Source organism: Myxocyprinus asiaticus, chromosome 4 (genome assembly GCF_019703515.2).
Source record: "Myxocyprinus asiaticus isolate MX2 ecotype Aquarium Trade chromosome 4, UBuf_Myxa_2, whole genome shotgun sequence".
NCBI lineage: Eukaryota > Metazoa > Chordata > Actinopteri > Cypriniformes > Catostomidae > Myxocyprinus > Myxocyprinus asiaticus.
In genome coordinates this window covers 44681168-44699374 of record NC_059347.1, presented here as the reverse complement: position 1 = coordinate 44699374, position 18207 = coordinate 44681168, and the positions used below count along the sequence as shown (strand labels likewise).

The window sequence follows — 18207 nt, the reverse complement described above, 5'->3', positions numbered from 1 at the left end:
TACTTATCACAATATTTAACAGTATGACACCTTTTGTGCAAAGTCTAAAAAATTATATCCCACGGAACAACATTTGTAGTTTCAGTTGTGCAAGTATGAGAAGTCTGTTTGCTGAGAGGTTTATATCTGATTTCACTGGGAGATATCACAAGATGTCTGGGTGGATTCCAACACAAACATGATCATGGCCTGAACCTGAAACAGTGTTCTCTGGGCCTCAGGGGCTGTCTGGTACTTCAGAAACTTTTTTTTGCACCTCCTGATGGGATAAAGTGAGTCGCACCAGCAGAAACCCACCTAAGACCAATATCACACACACACACACACAAACAAGCACACACACACATGTTGGGTTTTCATGTTTCATGAGAACTCTCCATAGACATAATGTTTTTTATACTGTACAACATTTATATTCTATCCCCTAAACCTAACTCTCACAGAAAACTTTCGGCATTTTTACATTTTCAAAAAACATTATTTAGTATGATTTATAAGCTGTTTTCCTAATGGGGACCGACTGATTGTCCCCACAAAGTCAGAAATTTCAGGTTTTACGATCCTTGTGGGGACATTTGGTCCCCACAATGTAGGGAATACACGCTCACACACATACACACACACACACACACACACACACACACACACACTCACACACACACTCATGTTGGTGCAGCTATCATTATGAGGACTCTCCATGGACATAATGATTTTTATAGTGTACGAACTATAGATTCTATCCCCTAATCCTACCCCTAAACCTAACCCTCACAAAATTTTCAAAAAACATCATTTATTATGTTTTTTAAGTGATTTGAATGATGGGGACACTAGAAATGTCCTCATAAACCACATTTATAGCATAATACCCTTGTAATTACCAGTTTGTAACCTAAACAAAAGTTCTGGTAAACAACTTAAACCTGCCCACACACACACACCAAACAATAAAAAACATACTCTACAATGCCAAAAATATGTGGACACCTGAACACTGCACTCATATGTAAACCTTTGACATTGAACTCTCCCTTTGCTGCAATAATAGCTTTCACTCTTCTGGGAAGTCTTTCCACTAGATGTTGGAACATGGCGGATTTGCTCCCATTCAGACAAAAAAGCATCAGTGAGGTCAGGTAATCTAAGTGATACTGGCCAATGGGGGATACATTTCAAAGGTGTTTAGTGAGGTTCAGGTCTGGGCTTTGCACAGGCCAGTCATGTTCATCCACACCAGACCCAGTAGACCCATTTGTATGGACCTCGCTTTGTTCACACTGCACAGGTGTATTGTCTTACTGGAGCAGAAAAGGGCCATCCCCAAAGTGTTGAAAGCACACAATTCTTTAGAATGTCATTGCAGTCTGTGAAATTACTGGATGAGTCAAATTTGTTAATTAAAAGGTGGTGTTGTCCACATCCTTTAATAGCATTCAAGCTTGAATAATATGATGAGTGTCAGTTACAAGCCTAACACTTAGAAAACCAAAAGAACTTTGAGCTGGCACTTAATCCAAATGATAACAGAAAATAATATTTTTAACACAAGGACAGGACATTTATGGCATGTACAGTTTCATCAAGCAGTGATTTTTGAACGGGTGATTGTATCACCGAGGGTAGGTGTGCTTTGCATTTACAGAAAAATTGAAAATACTGTGTGTTTGGTACACACACATACACTGGATACAGACAACACACTCTCGTGGATTTCTGTGACTCTTATCTGATTTGTCAAACGCAATTAAAAGGACAGTCCTTCTACCTTCACAACACCACTGAAATTTCCATTCCTAAGACACACGCACATAAACAGAGAACTAACTGGACAAACCAGCTAATTAGGAAACAGGGCTTAAGAAAAACTTAAGATAAACTTGAATGCTATCTTTTAATCCTTAAATGACAGGTCAACGGAAACTGTTTCCAGAAACAACTGAATATTTTTTTCTTTTAGTCAAGTAAGCCATTTTGTGAACTGTCTCTGACTGTCGAAATCTGAAAGGTTAAATACCAGTAAATACACTATGAAGGCTTGTTGTGGCTTGTGATGAAGGGCAGAACAAAAAAGGTGTTCAATCAAGGAATCAAAGAAAGAAAGGTCTCCTCACACCACAAGACTATCACATGCCTGGCCTTTAGTTGAAGGCCTTATTATGATGACACCAAAGCTTAGACATGGGAAAATAGCTACAAGGAGATACACTGAGCTATAAAATTATGTCAGTGCCAGGAACATCAGGTGACCGCCTGCTGACAATAGGGTATACAATTCATTTGACCTAAATTGCACCCGGTGTAATAACTCCAGCTATACGAACTTGAACTTTTGGCATTGTCGTCCTCCATTTTTTTTTTCATAATTCAGTACTTATGTAATCAAATTTTCACATCTCAGCCTTAGTAAAATGTGGTCAAGGAAATACTACTGTATATCAAGCCATGAGGAAAAAACAAACAAACATGACTGAAGTTTAGTATATAACACAATAAAACACAAAGGGCTCTATTTTCGTGACCGTGCTAGGTGCAGCATAATGCGCAACGACCATGCACCATGTCTTATCTCATTTTCGTGTGATTGCTAATTCTAAGCATAATTTGTATGCCAGTGCAAAGAGCAAGTGGGCATGGGTGGAAGTGTTTGTGCTGTCTGAGGGTGTATGAGCACAAACTGTAGGTATATTTTATGTTAATGAATGCTGCAAAGCACAATTAGCTATTTTCCTGAGAAACAGGTCATTGAGCTAAGACGTTTTAGAACCACGTCTGTTTTCAGAGCAAAATCTAAACTCGATTCCTGCATTTGCGGTTTGGAGATTCCACCATCATGTGGTTATAAATTACATGTCCAAACTCTAAAAATATAGTGGAACATCAAATTATGTCCTTGACAATCACTCTCAATCATCAGTTATCTCAACAAAACTTGAGATGAGATTTGTGTAAAACCTTCTAGAGGTCATGGTTTATTTATCAACTTTTGTTATTATTATGTTATATTTACAATTGTATTTCTAATCAAATTTGTATTCATATTTTTTTCACTTGTCATATTGATATTTAAGTCATTGCAAACAAGGCCGGTAGAAGTTGGAGAGGGTAAAATGTTTGCATTTTAAGGGAGGTAGTATAGGATTTCTTGACCACTTAGTAATATTGATTATATTTTTATTTCGTTTGAAGTGTAATTTGAATTTAGAAATAATTACGGTTTTAAAAAATTGTGTGTTTCAACAAATGGTTTAAATTTTTTAAGCAAAATCGACTGGTAGAAGTGAAGTGCGTCCAAAAAATCCACAGCCTGTGGATTTCATAAATCCACATTTATGAAACATAAATGTTTCAGTTCTCTATTGGCATATTGCCATCATATTTAATTGAATTTCTCCTGGCTCTGATTTCTATTTGTCCATACTGACTGGCTTGCAGACTGTTCAGTATGATAAAGGCTTTTACCAATGAACAAGTTAGTAAAAGCTACATCAATTATCAATATCATTAGCAATGTTTTGCAACTTAAAATGCCCCAAAGGGCCGCTGCATTTTTCTATATATAAACTAGAAGCAGTCACAGCCTTGTTCACTTTTAGGAGGACAGGCAGAGTATGTTAGGCATATACACTACCGGTCAAAGGTTTTGAAACACTTGACCGAAATGTTTCTCATGATCTTAAAAATCTTTTGATCTGAAGACGTATGCTTAAATGTTTGAAATTAGTTTTGTAGAAAAAAAATAATAATTGTGCCACCATATTAATTTATTTCATTATAAATCTAAAATTTAATTAAAAAAAAAACTTTTTTGAAATTGATGACTTAGACCAAATAATAAAGAAAAGCAGCCAATAAGTGCTCAACACAGATGGGAACTCCAATACTGTTTAAAAAGCATCCTAGGGTGATACCTCAAGAAGCTGGTTGAGAAAATGTCAAGAGTACATGTCTGCAAATTCTAGGCAAAGGGTGACTACTTTGAAGATGCTAAAATATAACACAGTTTTGATTTATTTTGGATTTTGTTTAGTCACAACATAATTCCCATAGTTCCATTTATGTTATTCCATAGTTTTAATGACTTTACTATTATTCTAAAATGTGAAGAAAAAAAAAATTATAATAAAGAATGAGTAAGTGTTTCAAAACTTTTGACCGGTAGTGTAATTATATAGAAAATGTTTATTTTGGTCCCTTAAAAAAAAGCACTGTGGTGGCATCATGGTCATAGACTATTTAGCCCGAGACTGAGCACTTGTGTTAAAATGAATCTGAGAGATTAGAACACCCAATACAGCGGATGTAGAAAAGGAAGTCCGGCATTACATGTAAAAGAGCAAATCACCTTTTAGATACAGACATTGCCTGTCAGTTAACTCGAGAATGTGCATTCGCACTAGCATTTTTTTAGCATGATTTGAGCTAAAGAAGCACAATTTAAGATACCATTGTTGTCACATTTTACTGCTGATTTGAAAATTATACTTTGACAGTAACCTTGACCAAATGTTTTGGGGATTTCGGTCTTTCCCCATTTAAGATAGGAGCTCTACTTCTATGCCACTCGATAGAAAATAGCCAGCCGGGAGTGGACTGACATGCATTGAAAGAGACTTTGCCATTGTCAAGTTATGGTTTCAGATGGTAATACCATGATACTTTGAAATATACCATAGTACTGAATGATTACCATATTCAAACATCATGGTATTTACATGTTACTCCAAGGTACTACCATTGTACATGTCCAAAAAAATCTTCTGCCGATGATACAACGTTGATATCAGATGGAGTAATACCACGCTACTTCCACGATATCTCTTAGTGCTAAATTATTACCATATTCATATTCTATAGTGTTTATAAACTCCTACAAGGTACCACAAAGTATACCATTGTGCTAGCACAGTACAAGTTTAAAAAACCTTCTGGTGGTACTGTGGAACATTGATGGTTTCAGAGGGTAGTACCGTGGTACTGAAATGTCTACCATATTCATGAACCATAGTATTAACATGGTATTCCATGGTGCCTCAAAGAATTCCATGGTATTACCATGGTACCATGCCCAAAAAAACATGGTAATACCATGGTACTTTTGGTACTTTTTTGTGAGTGGTATGTAGCTAATGTTCAGGCTAATAATTCAGACAAATCTTGTAATGATCACATTCATTCTGTGATTCCATCAGCCACCAACAGAGATATAGATATCACTTAGCTTATATGCTGTGCAGATACAGACCAGCATGCACAAGTATTCATTTACACACTCAGTTACACATTCATGTAAACACATGCGTGCACACAAACAAAAGCCTGAGCATAAACAGGTGCTGTTTGAAATGGCATATAAGTTCAGTTAACAGATGAATACTGCAGCTCCCAAAGAGAGATACATGTGTCCTAGGACAACCAAAAATAAAGGCACAAATCAGCATGACCATAACAAGAGAAAAGACTTAGTTAAGCTAAGCTCATATGGGAAATACTCAGAGAGAGCGAGAGAGAGAGAGAGAGAGAGAGAGAGAGAAATTTTTTCCTGCAGCAAAGCTTGTATGAGCCTGACCTAGCACAAACTGCCATGACCTACTTTTCCTTTCTCTCTCCCTCTCCGTCTCTCTCTCTCTCTGGTGTAAAATCTATTAGACTAGCAGGCCGTACATTACAGGCACCTCTGGCATACTGTCTCCTGCTCTTGCATACACTGAACCATGAGGTTCACTGAGCAACACATCACCCCAGCTGCCCTCCTTCTCACCCTTTTGACGATATTCAAGATATCTATATACGATATTCCATGTATCTGCACTGAAATAAAAGGTGATATTTTTTTCCAATCAGAGGAACCGTCGCCTATTGGTTTATGCTTAAGCTGTTTATGACCTTACATGACTTTGCACTTTTTTGGCTTAAGCATAAACAGTGTAAGACTGTGCATTTAACCACGCTCATTGTTGCCAATTAAAGTAGATTCAAAATGTTTCATGTGAGAACTAAAATAGTAAAAATCTAGTTTAAAATAATCAAGGCATGTTTTTCAAAAAATGTTGTACTAAATGACCACAAGAAAGAATAATATTGAATAATTTTCATTTATATACACCAATATAACAATACTTAGCAATAAACAGAAATAAAGTTTGTCCATTTTTTTACAAAAACAAATCAATATATGAAAACCGCCACATTTAGACTTGGTGAACATTTTTGAGTGATGAAAAACTGTTGAATTCCTGGGTTTTGAATCGATTCATTGAAAAAGATTGTTTGAACTTATTTTCAGAAATTAATCGAAATTGCCAACTCTAACGTAATTTTTGCAATTGAAATTTAAAATCTATTAAAATCTTTGTCCACACTAATTCTTTTTCGTTTAACAACTCTGTTTTCAGTGTCCTAACATTATCATTTTCTAAAGTATGTGGTATGCAGAGCGTTTTCTAACTGCTCCATTTTCGGTGGAGGAAAATGCCACTCTAGTGTTGATGAGAGGCGAAAACGTAGCAAAATGAATGCATTTTCAAACAAAAATGTATTATTGTGGACATGGCCTCAATCTTAATGCTCTTATACTCTCAAGTCTCCACACAAGGAGGTATAGCGAGACTTGTCTAAAAAAAGTTCACTAAAATGATCAAGATATTCACAATGATGCTCATATCGCCAGCTCTGGCCTCTGTGAGGCAGCTCTTGCACACTGTCTCCTGCTTTTATATGCACTGAAGCATGAGGTTCACAGCAAGTCATCACCCCAGCTGCCCTCACTCTTTCTGTTGCTCCCTTCATTCTTCATCTTGTTCTTGTTATTCTATCCTCTATTCCCCTCTATGTTCTACCCTTTCTCTATCTCTGTGTTTTCTTATTCCTTCTTTTCTTTCCCTCTCGCCCACACATCTCTGATTGCTCTCTCTCCAATGAACTCTGCATTTTTCCTCTTTTTTTCTTATCTCTTGCTGCAAAGCATTTTGTTGTTCTTCGACCCCGCCTCTCTCTGTTCTCAGCCTTTCTCTTTCTCTCTTTCGTTGTCCTTCGTTTCAACTCTACCTCAAGTTAATGTATTCCTATCTACCTCTCTTACTGTCCGCCCTTTCATCCTTTTGGAGACCACAGTTGCCTCCATAAATGACTCTTTCTTGGACCTTGAGCACATTATGCACTGTGGGACAGCACATGTATGTTTAAAAAACTTATCATATCCAGACTAAATCTAGAATTTCACATTTTCTTAAGAAAAATGAAAAGTGGTGCTTTCTTGCACCCTGTCCACACCTCTGTTATCGCTGACCATGAGCGGCACATTGTGTTTAAAGCAAATCACTCCCATTATAATCATGGCAACACTTTACAATAAGGTTCCATTTGTTGACATTAGTTAATGCATTAGGTAGCATGAACAAACAATGAACAATATCGGAGGTTTTTTTACAGCATTTATTAATCTGTGTTAATGTTAGTTAATAAATATAAAAGTTTCATTGTTAGTTCATAGTGCATTAAATGATGTTAAGAAATACAGTTTATTAGTTTATTTAAAAATGTATTAGTATATGTTGAGATGAACATTAACCAAGATTAATAAATGCTGTAAAAGTATTGTTCATTGTTAGTTCATGTTAACTAATGTTTTTAACTAATGTCCGCCACAGTGTACAAATGCCTCGTTCTATTTCTGACATACTGTAGAGCTTACTCCAGCCACTTTATTAGCCCGTCCTTCCAACAAAATTATTTTACTTACCAAATATCAAGTGTGTATTGCCATGAAAATTAATTTTTAAATAAATTCTGACTGATCAATGCCAGCTTTTTATGTTTCTTCTTATTTAAATAATCTTTTGTTTCTATACCTAGTTCGCAGTTATTGCAATAATAACATTATATTAATAATTAAGCAACAAGTATATTTTATACAAATGGATTTCTCTTGAAAATAAGGTATATACATGTCATTTATAATTTCAATTTCCACACATCCAGTGAAGACAGCCTTAAGCTGTTGTGGCACATTGTGTCAACTGTGTCAGGTGTAGACAGAGTGTTGTGCAAAACCCAACACCAAAATGCTGTTCTGGGTGGTTGTTAGGGCGTTGCTAGGGATACACTCTGTTTCCACCCTGACTGCTAACATAAGAGCATGTTCTCTCTGTCTTTTCCTTCTTAGCTCAGGGCAGAGAGTGTGTGTGTATTTGTACATGTAAATGTGTCTGCTTTTTGTGTGGCATGGTGGTGGTAATTGGAAGAGAGAGGCTGTGTGTGTGTTTGAAGAAGAGAGAGAAAGGAGAGAGAGTATTGGGGTTGCGCATTACTGACAAAAGAGTGAAGCAGAATGTCAAGGCTTCAGGGTGTGGAGAGAGAGAAAAGAGAGTCTGTTGGATGGAAATGCACTGATGTCTTAGAAAAGGCTTAACAAACAGCATATAAGTGTCTGACTGACTGTAAGATATACTGTAACTGGGCAAAGCTGCTCTTGCCTTTTTGTCAGAATAGGACATACTAAATAACATTAAAACATGGGGCAAGAGTCTCAGTCTCCCCCTACGCTGTCTAACAACGGAAAATCCCATCCAAACCCATCTGTGATGAGTAAGGCATTACAGGGAGAGGTACAGAGGAGTATATTTATGTCAGTTTTTCTGTAACTAAGATAATCAAGAGAGGAACTATAGCTGTGCAATACAAATACACTCATCCCAGAGATGCTTCTGCTTTTCAAGGTACAGCATGAATGAGGTTTCAGATTATTAAACCCTCTGAGGAAGTAGAATGTGTATGTCTGTGTAAGTGGGTGTGTGTATGGGAGTGTGAGGTAGGGATGGCTAAATTATACAGTTTCACTATTAACCACGATTTTTTTTTATCTAACCTTCAAAATCTCACCCATGGCTTCCCTAGTGTGAGCCACTAATGGAAGGTGAAGAGGATCAAGCAAAACTACATTCTTTATTCCTCAGAGATGAGTAGGATTACCAACACTAAATCAGGCTACATTCGCAAAATCTTTCCACCTGTTCCCAAGGAAATCTCTTTAAGAAATATAAGATTGAGGAGAAATAAAAATCATGGTCATAATTTCACTTTATACTCATGGATCTTTCAGTTTAATATGTGTATGTATCAGTATTAAAATTTGCCATTAATCATGACTAAGCTAAAATCCACAAACTAAATCTGATACATGGAAATTTCTGTCCAGAGATCAGTCCTGCTGCCTGGATTACAACATACATACATAATTCACATGGTGAATGACTACGGAAAAAATAAACAGGGATCTGGCAAGTGTTCAAGTGCCAGTTTGTGTTAGAATGGCGGGGACGACAATTGCCAAGTTATAACTGTATAAATGTTTGCTAAGATATATAACATTTTATCATCAACAGTATGATATCAAAACATATTTTTCTGATGATTTGTGTAGCATGATTTTCTTGCTGGATGGCATATTTTGTTCTGGACATCTAAGATATAACATTGGATTATTCAGCCAAGCAAGCTCACAGACAATTAAAAAAATGGCAAATGTTTTGAAAACTGCCTAAGGTAAAAGCAGATATAAAGTTTTTAGCTATTTGGGGCTTACAGCAGCAGTGGTTTTCACATAAAAGAGACATTTGTATTTGATGACTTGTAGAAATCATATTTTATTTTGTGATTCTTTTGAAAATCTTTCGAACTGTGGACAACAAAATAAACTGTAAATTCCTGAGAATGAGAGCTTTCATTTGATATATGACTTGTCCATTTAGGTGCTATGTAAAGGACTTTTATTTTGATATAAATATTTCGACCCCATATATTTCGACCACTAGGGGGCGCTAAGTTTCAACACGAATGTTTTGAGGCCTTCTTTTGTTATTTGAAATAACATAAATGCAGAAGTGATTATCTCTGAAAAGTTCAAGTTCTAAGCTTTCAAATGATACCTTATTTACGGAAACTTTAACGTTTTAAGCGTAAACATTTTTCACGATATAGCGCCCCCCCCTCCACAGAGTTTAAGGGGTTAAAGGACCACAATGTGGGCTAGTACTGCCAGTTATCCAGCACTGTGACACAACTCTAAATCAAAGCATTCAGTAAAAACGCCAACAACAGTTTCATTCAAAAAAGGTAAAACAAGTGACATGATGAAAAGGGAAAAAACAGGGTAAAAAAAAACTTCCACATTCTCAAATTGCTTGAAACTATGAAACAACAAGCTACTAAATACATAAGGGGAAGTCTGAAGGCATATGAGTGGAGTTGTTTAAAATGTTTTAGTCATGCAAGTGGTTGCATGTCAGATTTCTGGACTGTGGCAACAAGGTTAGCTGTACAGTACATGAATCAAAGCAAAAGGATTTGCATGAACTTGTCTGTTAAAGACCAAAGGCTGTGAGAAATCTCATAATTATATAGGGCCAGTAATCTCACAAAGCATTATATTAATGAACACAAGAAAGAAAAAATGTGATTGAACAGCTGAAATCTGCTGAAGGTTCAGGAAGTGTCTGGACTCGAACAAAACCAGTTGCTCTATTCAGCCACATTGCTCGTGAGATATCATGACTAGCAGCTGTGTGCGAGGATCCAGACAAGGTCATCCGTAAAAAGGCACAAATTAAATCTCTGCATGACACCGCATAAATCACTAACTGTATACTTTAGTAATGCATTGCATTCAGTAAACATGCCAACAACTTGTATTATAAAATTACAAACAGCACAAATTCCCGAAACAGCACCTGAAGTCTACTCTTTACTTCACCCTCAATGAACTCATGATGATGCTTGCAGTTCTAGCTCAGGGAAAAAGTGTTTACATGCTCACAGAGAGCTGACAGCTCTTTCTATGACAGGCTAGTACTAGATCAACACCTCACCTTATATGTGAGTATGCATAGACTGATCTATCTGTAACACTTTACAATAAGATTGCATATGTTAACATTAGTTAACTAAATTAGTAAACATGAACTAATAATGAACAATATTTTCAGCACTTATTAAGCTTGGTTAATGTTCATTTCAACATATAGCCTACTAATAAGTTTTTAACATTAAAAGTTGTATACAGCAACATTAGCTTATGCATTATGAACTAACATAAACTAATAATGGACAATTTTATAAATTAACATTAACCAACAGTAATTAATGCTGTAACAAAATTGTTCAAGAATTAGTTCATGATATCTAATGCTAATATGAACAAATCCAGCCTTTTTGTAAAGTGTTACCGATATACCTGTTGACAATTTCTGTTTTAAGTGATGAAATTGCTATTGTTAATAAGGGCCAATGTGGAGTGAAGAAAGCGATTTTAGAGGGAAATTCTAGTCAGGCAATAACCACAACTGTCCACTTGGCACAACAACTGGGACACAGTCAAATTATGTCCCTGTGTGCACCAGTGCTGATGGGAAATTGCAAACTTTCCCCTGTTGTTCCCCCAAAGCATTTTGATGAGTAGATAACTTGATGAGAACAGATTATCAGGACTGGCAAAAGCACAGTGCAATTGAGGGAGCATCATTTTGACACAATATGTTCTCCTCTTGCTGCAGCACAGCAGTGAAATCCAATAACAAGCCTGAGATCATCAGTCAAATCTCTGCATTTGCATTCTTTTAGACCCTTTAAAATCTGAAGGTTACATAAGCAAAAAGGGGCCTAAACCGCTTACAAATAAGGATCTGATTTATACGTTAAGTATAACACATGTAGTTCTCCTGGTGGCCTTGCTTTATTCTTAATGTGAAGAGTACAAATGAGTGGCCAGACTTTGTACTTGTGTGTAGTAAACAGTTCAGGCTCACTCGCACAGACCAGACCAGGATCCAATAGCTCTGATCCTAAAGGAACAACCTTTCACCCTTAAGAAATGACTTACGTCATGGACTATCAGCATTCTACGAGCTGATGGTCCATGATGGAAAATGTGTTGAAACAGAAGTTACATATACATTCAAATCACGCACTTTCTGACCTTTCATCATGACACACACACACACACACACACTCACAAGACAAAATGTAACTAAGATATTCCTTTGGGAGAGCACTTTCACCACACTAGGCTGTTTAGCCTTGGCTTACCTTTGGGCTGTTATTTTATAGAGCAACCTGAGGTCAAAGTCTTATTCCTTGCAAGTCAAGATTTCAAAGAAAATCAACTTGTAACATATGTCCAGGGTTGGGGAGTAACGGAATACATGTAACGGGAATATGTATTTAAAATACAAAATATAAGTAACTGTATTCCACTACAGTTACAATTTAAATCATTGTTAATTAGAATACAGTTACATTCAAACAGTATTTTGATTACTGAAGAGATTACTTTGCACTTTATTGTCATTTGTTTCATTTAATATTTAGTCCTTTCAGATGGAAAACATTTATACATATAAATGATGCGATCCAAAGTGCATTTGAACAGCGGTGAAACACTTTCTTATGATGTGTTACATTCATACGAGCAGACAGAGAAGTAAGTCTGAAGTAAGTTTGGAGCAGAAGAAATAGAAATAAAGCTTGTGTAAATTGTAAGCTTTACGCTAAGCTAAAATGCTATTTCTAACCATTTTTCATGCACATGTTACCAGGCACGATCATATTTTTTTTATTAAGAAAATTCACGTTGGATCATAATTTCTTTTTTCTAGTAAGACCTTTAATATTAGGGCAAAAATCTTATTCTTGATAATAATTTTTGTATTTTGTTTTCCTGTGAAAATATCTAAAAATCTTTAAAACAAGATCAATTTGATTGATCTTGTTTTAGAAACAACACTGCATAAGATATTTAGGTTTTTCAAAGAATGTATTTTTAACGTGTATTTTGTCTTACTGTACTGGCAGAGTTTTTATAGTCAAAACAAGTGAAAAAATCTACCAGTGCTGAAGAAGTAATCCAAAGTATTTAGAATACGTTACTGACCTTGAGTAATATAACAGAATACGTTACAAATTACATTTTACAGCATGTATTCTGTAATCTGTAGTAGAATACATTTCAAAAGTAACCCTCCCAACCCTGCATATGTCTTATAAATATTGTTAAAATTGGATAAGTTTGATATTAGTAATGTATGTGAAGCTAAATATTTGTTATTATTGATATGTTTCCTAAGAGGTGTGGTACAATTGTATAACTGCTACTTAAACTTAAGTTTCTTGCACATTATTGTCTGTTTTGCATCGTTGAAGATATTATTTTATAACTATTAAGCTGTTTGCATAAGATTCGTCATCGCTGCATTACTATTGTTGACCTGTTGTTAATTTGAGTAGAATAGTAGTAGTTATGTGTATTTCTTTAGAACCACACCTCTATCCACAAAGTGTAACTATCAGTTTGGAATTAAAGAAGATAAAATTGGAAACTGTGTATTTCAATCAATGCCACACACAGAGATCGCAACACTAAACCATCACCATAGCATTACCCTACATCAACTGGAAACACTAGAGGAGCATATGGAGTATACAGTGTATGACAATATCAAGATTTTTAAACAGCAACACAACTACTTTAACATCTCACACCAGAAAACATTTGTTCATTCAAAACACGTCACATCCATATCCATAGAGTTTTTGAGTATTACAATTCAACAGGTTCAAATAAGACTTATCTGAACTTTAAACCCAAATGTTGTCATTACTGGAAAAATCACGTTTCTTAATTAACCATTACTTGCATTTAAATAGCAAATCAGTGTAAGTCTACTTGCATCTAGTTACCTTAACTTAAATAGTTACGTTTATTCTATATGAACACCAAGTTAAGTCAAATCAACTGAGGAAACGAGTTTACTCAATCAATTGGTTAAAGTCAACTTAACAGGGTTTTCATTGAGTAGCCTGGCAGCCCAGATTGATAACCTACCAGCTGTCCTGTCCTAATGCAAGATCAACCTGGTTGTGCTGACAGGTGTCAAATGTGAACTCACCAGCTCGTCCAGGTTGCGCATATCCAAGAGGACTTTCTTCTGCTGCTGTTGCCAGCGGGCCAACAGCTCTGGGTCGGGCTCGCCGATGCTCTTCTTCCGGCTAAACGTTCTGTTCGGCGGGCTCAGCTCCCCCAGAGCCTCCGTCAGGTTCTCCTGGTCCCGTATTTCTTCCTCGATCTCCTCCTCCATTTGAATCAACATGGGTGCAAGCATGCCGAATTTGGCCCCCCGGCGAGCCACCTCCAGCAGGCACAGCACGAAATTCTTCTCGTTACATCTCTCCACCAGGTCGTTGGTCTCGAACATGAGCACATCTTTGATCCAGAGCTCCTGCCTGCACCAGCCGATGAAGTTTGACACGTTGTCCCTGGCTAGGAAGGATCCAGGTATGACGTTCCTCGACTGGAAGACCACATCCTTGCTGGGTATCCGCAGCGACTGCGGCGCATCTGGATACTTCGCCTTGAATTCGTGGGCGGCGCGGTTCACGTTGTTGGCATGCCGGCAAAGCGCGCAGCCGGTTTCCAGACCCTCCATAAAAGTGTCCGCCGAAATGGCCAGATCGTACAGCGTGTTCAGCCATTCAGCCAGATCCTCCTTCATGGCATACAGGTATTCCTCACTGGATTTGAACGGCCTGATGCTTTTGGAGGCGGCGGACTGAATGTTGCTCTGATCAGCCATATTATGGGAAAATGTGTCTCAGGCAAGGCACGGAATGGTGTACGATTGTCTCATACAGTGATCCTCCATAAACAGCGCTGCGGATGGCGAAATAACCGTGTCCACTTGGCCATCACACAACGATGTGCGCGGTACGAGCTCCTACAACGGGCCGCTTTGACTCTCAGCGCCGCGCAACGATTCACGATACAGCTGTGGGATTCCGCGACGTGAGATACCCGCCTCCTTGAATGACCGCATAGCGATTACTCATTCTTCTATGGAAGAGCAGACCGAAACAGAAGCATGACAATAATCAATAGATGACAGCTCGACCACATTATTTTCCAACACGAAGCGCTCTCGTATGTCTGAGGATCATCCGCATTGGCTACCAACGCTCTGCAACGCCTCATTTCTTCATTTGTCCACACCTATTTTGAGCTGAGAGAGTACGCATGGTCGAATCGGGCCCCAGTCTACTGGGGCACTTTAATAATAATCTTCGTCAGTGGAAATGATCTGTCCTCGGCGCCGCCTCCTGCCCAACATGTTGAGCTGCAGCAGACTTACATCTTATTAGAGGATCATCGGCAACTTTATCCCTGAGTCTGAGCATCACTTTTATTTAAATTGCACGAGCTAGCTATACCAACGGTCAAAACGTTTAAATTTGCATCTGACATTCAGTTGATTTTAACAATCATTTTGATTCAAATCCAGTCACTGTTTTGCAAACAGTCCGTTGAACGAAGATAGAAACAAAGATGTTACTTTACTTTATCATTGATCTGGAATTTGCATGTGCATTGATAGCAACAGTAAACATTGATGCTTGTAAAGAGTAAATCATGGTTAATCAGCACGAAATTGATCTTGAAATGTGCTCTCTGTTCGGATTGACCCATACGCTTGATTAAAGGGATAGTTCACAAAGAGTAAAAATCTCTCATCATTTACACACCCTCACGCTATCCCAGATGTGTATGACTTTCTTTCTCCTGCTGAACACAAATGAAGATTTTTAGAAAAAAAGGTCAGCTCTGTAGGTCCATACAATGCAAGTGAATGGGAATACTGTATGATAGGTGTGGGTGAGAAGCAGATAAATATTTATGTCCTTTTTTACTATCAATCTCCACTTTCACTTTCACATTCTTCTTTTGTTTTTGTCAATTGGCATTCTTCGTGCATACACTGGGTAGGGAGGAGAATCAATATTAAAAAATGACTTAAAAGGGCTGTAAGCGATTTTTTCATGAAAAAGCATGCAAAGTTTTTTCCAACTCCCTTAAGATATTAATGAAATAAGTGTCCTGAGATACACTATATTGCCAAAAGTATTCGCTCACCCATCCAAATAATTGAATTCAGGTGTTCCAATCACTTCAATGGCCACAGGTGTATAAAATGAAGCACCTAGGCATGCAGACTGCTTCTACAAACATTTGTGAAAGAATGGGCCGCTCTCAGGAGCTCAGTGAATTCCAGCGTGGTACTGTGATAGGATGCCACCTGTGCAACAAGTCCAGTCGTGAAATTTCCTCGCTACTAAATATTCCACAGTCAATTGTCAGTGGTATTATAACAAAGTGGAAGCGATTGGGAATGACAGCAACTCAGCCACGAAGTGGTAGGCCACGTAAAATGACAGAGCGGGGTCAGCGGATGCTGAGGCACATAGTGCGCAGAGGTCGCCAACTTTCTGCAGAGTCAATCGCTACAGACCTCCAAAGTTCATGTGGCCTTCAGATTAGCTCAAGAACAGTGCGTAGAGAGCTTCATAGAATGGGTTTCCATGGCTGAGCAGCTGCATCCAAGCCATACATCACCAAGTGCAATGCAAAGTGTCGGATGCAGTGGTGTAAAGCACGCCACCACTGGACTCTAGAGCAGTGGAGACACGTTCTCTGGAGTGACGAATCACGCTTCTCCATCTGGCAATCTGATGGACGAGTCTGGGTTTGGCGGTTGCCAGGAGAACGGTACTTGTCTGACTGCATTGTGCCAACTGTGAAGTTTGGTGGAGGGGGATTATGGTGTGGGGTTGTTTTTCAGGAGCTGGGCTTGGCCCCTTAGTTCCAGTGAAAGGAACTCTGAATGCTTTAGCATACCAAGAGATTTTGGACAATTCCATGCTCCCAACTTTGTGGGAACAGTTTGGGGATGGCCCCTTCCTGTTCCAACATGACTGCGCACCAGTGCACAAAGCAAGGTCCATAAAGACATGGATGAGCGAGTTTGATGTGGAAGAACTTGACTGACCTGCACAGAGTCCTGACCTCAACCCAATAGAGCACCTTTGGGATGAATTAGAGTGAAGACTGCGAGCCAGGCCTTCTCGTCCAACAACAGTGTCTGACCTCACAAATGCGCTTCTGGAAGAATGGTCAAAAATTCCCATAAACACACTCCTAAACCTTGTGGAAAACCTTCCCAGAAGAGTTGAAGCTGTTATAGCTGCAAAGGGTGGGCCGACGTCATATTAAACACTATGGATTAAGAATGGGATGTCACTTAAGTTCATATGCATCTAAAGGCAGATGAGCGAATACTTTTGGCAATATAGTGTATCTCACTGGTCTCTGTGACAGCTGTAGAATTTGTAAACAGCAAACAAAAATGTGTCCGTGGACATTGACGCTTTTCACCTATCAATTTTGCTCGTTCTCATGGTGTTATATTTGAAGCGGATCATTGAGGCTATTCATAATATTTGTCAGTTGAGGGCGCTATTGTGCCACTGTTGAATTTGACAGCCACAGGAACAAACTATGCTGCTCTTTTGCTCGGTTTTGGTCTCAAAATTATCTTTGGAGGGCGGGGTTTTGGAACGAGGGGCGGGGCTAATTCAACGGCTCAGTCAAGTGAAAGCTTTAGAATGCTAAAATCGCTTATAGCACCTTCAAATATTGATCTGTTTCTCACCCACAGTTATCATATCGCTTCTGAAGATATAGAATTAACCAATGGGGTCTTATGGATTACTTTTATGCTGCCTTTATATGCTTCAAAATTTTGGTACCCATTTACTTGCATTGTGAGGACCAACAGAGCTGAAATATTCTTCTAAAAATCTTTGTTTGTGTTCTGCATAAAAAGGTCACACACATCTTGGATGGCATGAGGGTGAGTAAATGATGAGAGAATTTTCATATTTGGGTGAACTATCGCTTTAAGAGCTTGTATGAACACAAGCGGATGGAAAATAACCCAGCCAACATTGAAGGCTGGGCCCCAAATGGGTTTGTCCGCAGGTTCCATGTTGGCCCTATCTGGGTGTGCCAATATGGATGTCATGTAGAATCTTAGTGGGACTTATGTGGGGCCCAGCTGGGCAACATGCATCAGACCCATATAGGTCCCACTTTATATAGCCCATATGGGTCACATTTAGGCTCAGTATGGGTTTGTGCCCAGATACTGGATTTGCCCCACATGGTTATACAGTGGTGTGAAAAAGTGTTTGCCCCCTTCCTGATTTCTTATTTTTTTGCATATTTGTCACACTTAAATGTTTCAGATCATCAAACAAGTTTAAATATTAGTCAAAGATAACACAAGTAAACATAAAATGCAGTTTTTAAATGAAGGTTGTTATTATTAA

The 18207-nt window shown here is 38.1% G+C and overlaps 1 protein-coding gene across 1 annotated transcript in view; it reads right to left on the bottom strand.

The window, feature by feature from the left end:
• The window catches only part of LOC127439953 (GAS2-like protein 2A), a 40990-nt gene extending 25663 nt beyond the window's left edge, over window positions 1-15327 (bottom strand). Inside the window, exon 1 of the mRNA XM_051696258.1 lies at window positions 13938-15327. Within this exon, the coding sequence (XP_051552218.1) occupies window positions 13938-14621 (684 nt within the window). The 5' untranslated portion in view covers window positions 14622-15327. The remainder of the gene's footprint in view (window positions 1-13937) is intronic.
• Window positions 15328-18207: the final 2880 nt, after the last annotated feature.